Raw genomic sequence first — 9051 nt, forward strand, 5'->3', positions numbered from 1 at the left:
ATCTGAAGTCACTACATTTCATGATGTTCTTGTTATTGATCACGAATGAGCATTACACTGGTACACCATCACATTTTTGGAAACGTGCAGAATTTACACGTGAGGATATCAGATGAGGATACAAACGGGGATCTACGCCCCCATGGCAATTTTGTGTCATGAGCAAATCATGACATCCAACCTGTTGAGAACAGGAGGTAAGAGATGCTGTAGAAGATCCTACTGTGCCATAGATAGTGCATGTTATTTACTGGAACATGTACAGTTTTACCCCCTGCGGATGTAGGAAGGTATGGTCAGGCACTAAATAGCTCTGCTCAAAATGAGTTCAAAGCAAAGCTTTTCCATTTTCTGAAACTTGCTCTTTCCAAATCATTGTTCAGTGTTCATCTTTTAACCTGTTTAGTGAACCTGCCAGAAATTCTATTATCTAAAAAGTGCAGGGGTGGGTAATGCAAAAACCACCAGATTAACGGATATCACGTATGCATAGCACAGAGTTTGACACTTCATAAAACCAAACCCTTCACTCTCTTCTTTCCTCCCAATAGTGCTTCATGCCTGTACCCACTTTTGTAACTCCTCCTCACTTGCTCAGTTCTTGTTCCTTGACTTCGCTCAGGAAAACCTCCACTGAATTGAACTAAGTTGGTGACTCAATAATATGTTTTGGTTTGGAAACTGCCCCCACCCTCTACATTAAAAAAAAAAAAGTCACTAGAGCATTTTGCAATCAGTATACTCAGACTTGCATTTGACTTACATATTCTGCTCAAAAGTACGGTGGAAGAAGGTATACATGGAAATCATGCCATAATACAAACTGTTCATAATTCTATCCTTTCTGTCCCATTGTTTTCAAAGTGCTTTTAAAGTTATGTTTTTAAAAATCATGGATGATGTTAAATGGAGACTGATTCTAAAACTCAAATCACATTTAAATAAAATTTTAATCATTCTACATTCATAATCAGGTATTTTGTATTTACACAATTGCTTTATGCTTTTTTTTTTTTTGCTTTATGCTTTCACAGGCATATATACCTAGTAGTGAGTGCTGTCACTGCATTTTGAGTTCTAGAATTTTCATTACTTTTGCAATTATTTTAATAAGGGTGTATAATGAATTAATAATTGAGGTTGTGTATGAAAAATGACAGATGTCTTACAGAGTAGATGAAAAAGGACTCTCAGAACTAAATATGTTAAGTATTTTAAGCATTTTCTTTTTTTTTAAGATTTTATTTATTCATGAGAGACACACAGAGAGAGAGAGAGAGAGGCAGGCTCCATGCAGGGAGCCCAAAGCGGGACTTGATCCCGGGACTCCAGGATCACTTCCTGGGCCAAAGGCAGGCGCTAAACCCCTGAGCCACCCAGGCATCCCCCAATTTTAAGCATTTTCAAAGGAGAAAGATAAAGGTGTCCTAGCTGCCTTACCTTTAAAATGACAGTAGTAGGTTTTTATAAAGACAAAACCAGTGAGCATGTGTATATTACAGGATGGCATACTATGAATCACCCTGTTAACTGTACACAAAACCCCACGCTGTGCTCAATGTGCTTTTCATTTGATACCACAATTAAACATTTAGGATTACATTAAATTATTAACACATTTTTCTCATTTTACCAGATCTAAGGCAATGGTTAAAGTACCATAAAGTCACCACTTTTAACCTCTTGTCATTCTTAATGTTGAATTAAAAGTCAATTAAAAATAGAATTGATACCTGGAAAAATCAGCATGTAAAATTATCTAAAATGATAGCCTAATCCCAAATATAATTCTAAAGTAACTGGTAGATTTCATGGAGGAGCATTTATATTTTAAAATTTATATATAAACCTGTTTTCACATAAACTATATATATATATATTTTTTTTTAAGATTTTATTTATTCATGAGAGGGAAAGAAAGAGGCAGAGACACAGGCAGAGGGAGACACAGACTCCACGCAGGGAGCCCGATGTGGGACTCAATCCCAGGACCCTGAGTCGAAGGCAGATGTTCAACCACTGAGCCACCCAGGCATCCCTCACATAAACAATATAATCTTTATGACAATTTATAGGGCAGCCACCATTATCATCTCCATGCTTATGGATGAAGAAAATGATGCCCAGGCAGATGAATTTCTCTTTCCCTCTTTAATTTGCCACAATTCACCAAAGCATATCTAGGTGATTTTGGAAAGGTGTGTGGCACAGTTGCACCTAAACACACTACATTCATTTTCCATTTTATTTCATCCTCTTGTGCCAAACATCAAAACATGGAACTGCATGAAGTCTCACATACTTCTGCCCATCGACAGAGCACTGAAAGCATCCATAAACCGTCTCCCTTTTAAAGTTCCCCATTCCGCAGAGTATGCAAGGTCCTTTTGGAATGTTGTGATTAAGCAGGTTAACTCGGATATGAGTCCCTTCTTTGAGAGAAATATCCGTCATGCTGAGAGGTTTGTCATAATAGTCAGAAAAAAGATCATCTAAGTAAAGCTGTGAACGAGAAATGGCATCCATCACTCTTCTATCTAAAAGCACAAACAGAGAAGTGTGTTAGAAGTCAAATAAGTAACATAGAACCAAACCGCATTGTAAGTACATGAATCTAAACCATCGGTCATGAAATCATTTGGCTTTTAGATTTAAATTCCTCCTTAACAGAAGGAGTACCGACTAGATAAACTCAAATGTTAATCCAAGGAGAAAACACACACACACACACACACACACACACACACATTTGAAATACTCTTCAATGGACATACTTCTCTCAAATAGTATATTCCTCAATCTGTAGAGCAGTGCAAACGTTGCGGTTTCTTCCCTCTCAAATCCTCCTTTTGACACTGAAGTGACACAAAGGTCTATAAAAAAAAATTTTTAGAAGATGTTATAACATGAACAACTCATATTTTATTGGGAGTTTTAGTTGTGGTTGGAAAATTCTGGTCTATGTCATTCGCTGCATTAAGTTAAATTTTATGTATCTTTGGAGAAGCTAATAGTCACAAGGTACAAAATCCAGACTACAAGCAGGGGATACAGTAACAAGTCTCCTGTCTATCCTGGACCCCAGCCTCAGTTTTCCATTCCAGAGATCACCACTGTTATGTTTCTTGAGTAGACTTCCTGGGGCACCTGGGTGGCTCAGTGGTCGAGCATGTGCCTCTTGCTCAGGTCGTGATCCTGGGGTCCTGGGATCCAGTCCCACATCCGCCTCCCTGCTTCTCCCTCTGCCTATGTCTCTGCCTCTTTCTTTGTGTCGCTCATGAATAAATTTAAAATATATATATTTAAAAAAAAAAAAAGGAGAAAAGAGGTAGTGGGTAAGTAGTAGGGACCAGATGGTCTTTCTCAGCTACTTTACCCAAGCATAAGATTGACAGTGCTGACAGTATCATTCTCCTACAATTACATAGTGTGTTTGTTTCCCATGAAATTCTTCTTAAAAATATAATCTCAGTGTTTCATGCAAATCATTCACTTACCAAAGGCACCATCCAAGTAAATGAAGAGTTCAAAAATACTGAAAGCTATGGTTGTGTGTGCCGGAAAAACAATAGCTTTGTCCCTTCCCTTGGGATTCTGTTCATCCATAAAATGAAACTATAGTAAATAAGTAAATAATATTATTAAGGACCATAACATGTAAGGATAGCTTTTTAGAGAAACAAAACATTTCATACAATCTTACTATTAAAACAAAAACAAATTATCCCATTGAATTTAACTGTTTAGACCAGAAGTCTAAACAGGTCAAGGAGGTCTCACAATCTAGGAACGGGTCACCACTTTCTCAGAACACTGGCACTAGGGCCAATGATTAGTGCTACCACAACAGTAATGCTCTCCGACACAGACACCTTTTTTTTTTCAACCACAAACCATCTGTTTAAGTGCTACAGTTGTTTTTAGCCTACTATGTCTATTATTCCAAAGCCCCCAGAGTTTTCAGTAGTTTTCCAAAGCAATCATCAACTTATTTACCAAAATAATCTCCAACCATTAAATAAATGTTTGTTTGTGCCCCCAAAATAATCCATTAAACAACTCACTGGACAGCTAAATGTAGCCACTGAACAGAACTTTTATTTGCAAAGATTCAAAAAGTTTTTCATTGAACTCTAACAACTGATTTTATTTTTTTAACAACTGATTTTAATAAAACCATGACGATTATGTGTCATTACTATGTGATTAACAAAGACAAATAATACTGAGCCGGAGAACTAAACACGAATAATTTCCAAGAGTTTTCTAAAAGTATTTAACATTGGATGAAGCACATTTGGCCATTATGGTCTTACTTTAGGAAAATTAAAATAATATAAAGTCAACTTCTAAAAATTCAAGTATAAAGCACATTACTTACAATCAAGAATTCAACATAAGCATTCAACTTTTATTCTTCCAACATCATTTCATTTAAATAGTAATAGAAGGACTCCAGTATGCATTACTTCATTAGGATTCATGTTTTGTTTGCATTATATTATACACTTAGGATCAAAGTTTTCTCAGTTTTTTTTTTTAATTCTAAAACAAAACCATTACTGTGCAAAATCCTATATGCACTGGTAGTTCTTTAATCTCAACATCTGACAAAATGCACACATCTCATTAGAAATTGAGAACTTTTAAAAAATTCCCAATGCACCTTTTTAGTAAGAGAAACCTAATGAGTGTGGTTTACCCGCATGGCTTCCCCGCGAATTCCAGCATGCACAGACAGCGAGCACTGCCTCGTGGTCCGAATGCTTTCCATGACCACACACAATACTGCCTTTCTGTTGCTCCTTGTCTGACGTATCAAGCTGTGGTCAAAATTAATTTTTCTAAAATAAAGAATAGAGATATTCACAAGAATCTGTCACACCCAGTTACATACAATCGAGTACATTTTTTTGCTGTCCTGTGTAACTCACAGTGCACTATAACTAAAAGTAAATCAAAGCAGGTCTACTACAAATCAGAAAGTCTGTTCAAAAGCCATTAATAATCTGGCTCTTCTTTCTCTTAAAACATGCTTATTATAGGAGTCTGTTGGAAGAGACTCCCTTAGGATATTTATTACAAGCAGATTAGCATATTCTTTTTTTTTTTTACGGATTTATTTATTTTTATTTTGGAGAGAGAGAAGCACATGTGCAAGCAGAGGGAGGGGCAGAGGGAGAGGGAGAGAGAGAATCCTCAAGCAGACTCCTTGCCAAGCACAGAGCCTAACACAGGGCTCAATCTCAGGACTCTGAGATCACGACCTGAGCTGAAATCAAGAGTTGGCCGCTTAACCAACTGAGCCACGCAGGCACCCCAGTGTATTCTTTTAATCTAATAATTTAGCAAATGTGTACCTGATCAAAGCAATTTTGTGGAACACCTAAAAATTCTGTTTAAGCCAAATGATTTTGGATATCTACCCTTATCTAAAGTCTGGATATATTGCTAATTTGAAGTATTCCAAACAAATAAAACAAATAAATTACATTAGACGATATACATCACCTGAATGTTTTCATAATTCCTTGTAACAAAGTCCATACAATCAAAATATTTAATGAACACATTTAAGTACATTAAGTATTATTCTACTGACCGTGTAGTAATTTCCTTGAGCAATGTTGATACTTCCACTTCGTGTTTGGTCACTACACCAAATGAAGCTTTTACTGCAACAGAATCTGATCCAGTGACGTTAATCCCAACGTCATTCACAATATGGTTGCCTCGCCTTCCATAAAGGGAAACATCTGATTCATCTTCATAATTCAGTAACTGATAAGATGAAATACCTTTATGAAGGAAATCAATATTTTTTACTTATTTTTAAAAATATTTTATTAATTTATTCATGAGAAACACAGAGACACAGAGACATAGGCAGAAGGAGGGGAGCCTGATGTGGGACTCGATCCCAGAACGCCAGAATTACAACCTGGGCCAAAGGCAGACAGACGCTCAACCATTGAACCACACAAGGTGCCCTGAAATCAATATTTTTTTAAATGTCTCAAATTCATCTAATATAGATTACATATAATAATGTATTAATTTACTATTGAGGATTCCGTTACACAGATGTTGAGAAAGGTGACACTTCATGCCAAGACTTAAAATAGCAACTCAAATAACAACAAAAAATAGAGTACTTAAAAAGAGAACTCAAGTTCTTTTGTTCCACCAAAAGAATTCTCAAAGCTATAAGATCCACTGAGTGGTTGAAAGAAAAACAAGTGTTTATAACAAATAATTTGTCAAAATATCAATGTTTTCTAATCTAGCCTGTAAAATACATTTCAGTTTACCAGTTGCAATAACTGAGTCATAAGAAATAAATGTCAATTACTTTCATTTGACCCTGTAAGATATGAAAGGGTAATATCCCATCTTATAGATGAAGAAATATATTATTTTGTCCTATTCTAAGTTGTTTCAGTTAAAACAATCTATAAAGCAATTGCAATAAAATTATACAATAATTTCACCAAATAGGTTGGAAAATTATTCAACCAATAAGAGATTTGATACTATGCAAATTTTATATATTAATCCTAATATTATTTCTACTATCATAAAAGTTTGCTTTTATCAATGTGCAAATATTACACATATTAGCATATACAACCTATGTTTAGACTGTCAATACTATAGCTGAATGAGTAGTCACTCCCAAACAGATATTTAAACTTACCAGCTGAAATTTCTCTGTCTCCTAGAAGGATATCTTTCAGCGTAAAAGGTGTTGAGGTAAATTTATATCTAGGAAAGAGAAAGCATCGCTTCTTTTTTACCACCAGACTTAGAGGTTGGTATTTGTCAGCCTCACTGAGGCTTGGAACAGGAACTAATCTCCCTCCATCTCCAACTTGCTTGACAAAACTCTTGGTAGCAGCAGCAAACATATTAATATGGTATCAAAACGTCATCAACTGCAACCCTCAGAAAACAATCCATACTTTCACAGAAAACCAGACACAACCCTCAGCCTTGCTTGATTTTAAATATAATTAAACACATTAAAAATACAAAGCATGGTTTCACCAAGTAGCTTGCCAGTGTACAGTTCACAGCACTGCCTCCCCTGGTGTGCTCAGGTAATGAATTATAGATCAACAGTGTAAAATGATATACTGAAAGCAAGTCAATTTGGAATTGCCATCCATAAGCACTAAAACATATACAGAAAACTATTAATTTTAAAACATGACCAACGTCCTTGATGAGGGTTACTGTTGAAAGTAGTTTGCCAGCTTTAAGGACACCTGTAGCCCTATGGCAATAATGCAATTTAGACACTAACATTGGCCCTGGATATCATCTACAGTGGACATGGTCCAAAGAGAATTCCTTCACAACTTCATCATGCCAATTGTGGCAACAGTCAAGTGCTATTTTGAATCCTTATACTATACAGTTCATTCATTTTCCTTCTTGTATGCTTTCCTTCTTGTATTAATGTAAAACATTAATTATTCATGATTAATACAAAATATAAATTCACAGAATATAGAGAAACAATTGTATGCAGATTTTTATGAAATAACAAATAAAAGCCATATTACACATATAAACACGTAGACAGATAACTGTATAAGACTAATAACATACATAAATAACTATGACTTTGGGGTTTTCTTATTCTAAAGCTGGCACACAGACAACTCTTTGAAATAGCGCTGTATTTATTTTGTTTCATCATTATCTCCATTGCTCAACCTTTAAAGAGGGCTATATACTCAAAAAAATTTTTTTAATTAAAAAAAATAAAGAGAGCTATATGAAGTTTGGGCTTGTCTTGTTTCATCATTATCTCCGTTGCTCAACCTTTAAAGAGAGCTATATACTCAAAATTTTTTTAAAAATTTTAAAAAAATAAAGGGAGCTATATGAAGTTTGGGCTTGTCTTTAAGATATCGTGGCAAAAAAATAAATTTTAGAGACCAAGCTGAGAGCTGAAATATTGCATTACCATAGTTATGTAGAGGTTTATATATATATATATATATATATATATATATATATATATATATATTTTAATAGCTATGTGCACTTATAGTTGGATACTCCTTAGAGCTTAACAGCAGGTAGTAAACTCGATACATACACAGAGGGGACAGTGGGTGGAAGATAGAATAGGCCCAAGTCCCAAATAATATAAATCACCTTGGTTAGATTCTGGATGCTGTTTTCATTTGCTTGCAAGGATCCAAGGTGTCATACAACCAAGCTCTCATGTAACCCCCCCAAAAGCAAACCCCAACCCCCCCCCCCAAAAAAAGTTTTTAATAACGTCCCTTTGTGTGGACAGCACTGTGCCACCTTCCACGACGCAGAGAAAGCACGGGGCATCGTTTCTGCAAGTGGCTAGCAAACCCCTGGGCGACATATCTACCGTCGCAGTCGGCTCCCCCCGAAGGGGGTGGGTGCATCCCAGGCGAAGGCAACAGCGACACACAACACAGGTGTGCAGAGACAGCATTTAATGGGAGCCCACGGAAAAGCAGTCGTTTTCCCTCCCCTAAGGGATGCTCGGATGCGCCGGCCCAGCGTTCCTGTCGCGGCGAACGCCTAGATGGAGACAATGGGGGCCGCGGGGCGGGAGAAGCTGGGGGAGGGGCGGGGGTGCAGCCCCCGGGCATCCCCGGGCATCCCCGCGAGCGCACCCCCCCACGCAGGGCCCAGCCCAGGGGAGCCCGCGCCAGCCCCGGGGGCCGACGCACCGCGACTCGCAAGCTCCGGGGCCGAGCCCCGGGACCTTCCGCAGCGATCCTGCATTTAGGATTCTGAAGTCTTTTTCTTAAAGGGATGCAGCCCGGATCCCTAACCCCCTTCAGCTCCCCGACCCCAGCCACCGAAACAGAAGCAGAGCGGCAGGCCTCACACAGCGGGAGGCTGGGAGCCCAACGGGCTGCCCCCCGCGGCCGGAAGCCGCCTCCTTTTTAGGACCGAGAACTGCGGCCACGCCGAGGCCCGGGGTTGGAGCGCGGGGGGATACGCGGGGAAGCGGGAATGGGAAGGGGGCGTGGCCTCGGAGGGGCGGGGCCT

The 9051-nt window shown here is 38.1% G+C and overlaps 1 protein-coding gene across 2 annotated transcripts; it reads right to left on the reverse strand.

The window, feature by feature from the left end:
- Nucleotides 1–1875: 1875 nt before the first annotated feature.
- PJVK (pejvakin) lies at nucleotides 1876–8989 on the reverse strand. 2 transcript variants are annotated; one of them, XM_077883164.1, is made up of 7 exons: nucleotides 8170–8989; nucleotides 6698–6765; nucleotides 5603–5781; nucleotides 4703–4844; nucleotides 3498–3615; nucleotides 2775–2873; nucleotides 1876–2537 (listed from the first exon to the last, which is right to left on the reverse strand). In XM_077883164.1, exons 4-7 carry the CDS (start codon nucleotides 4772–4774, stop codon nucleotides 2245–2247), a joined length of 582 nt encoding a protein of 193 aa, XP_077739290.1. In that variant the 5' UTR covers nucleotides 4775–4844; nucleotides 5603–5781; nucleotides 6698–6765; nucleotides 8170–8989; the 3' UTR covers nucleotides 1876–2244. The 2 variants fall into 2 exon arrangements, with proteins under 2 accessions (XP_077739290.1, XP_077739289.1); XM_077883163.1 differs by lacking the exon at nucleotides 8170–8989 and having other exon boundaries at nucleotides 5603–5798; nucleotides 6698–8139.
- Between the last annotated feature and the right edge of the window lie 62 nt (nucleotides 8990–9051).

Source organism: Canis aureus, chromosome 34 (assembly GCF_053574225.1).
Source record: "Canis aureus isolate CA01 chromosome 34, VMU_Caureus_v.1.0, whole genome shotgun sequence".
In the NCBI taxonomy this organism is placed as follows: domain Eukaryota; kingdom Metazoa; phylum Chordata; class Mammalia; order Carnivora; family Canidae; genus Canis; species Canis aureus.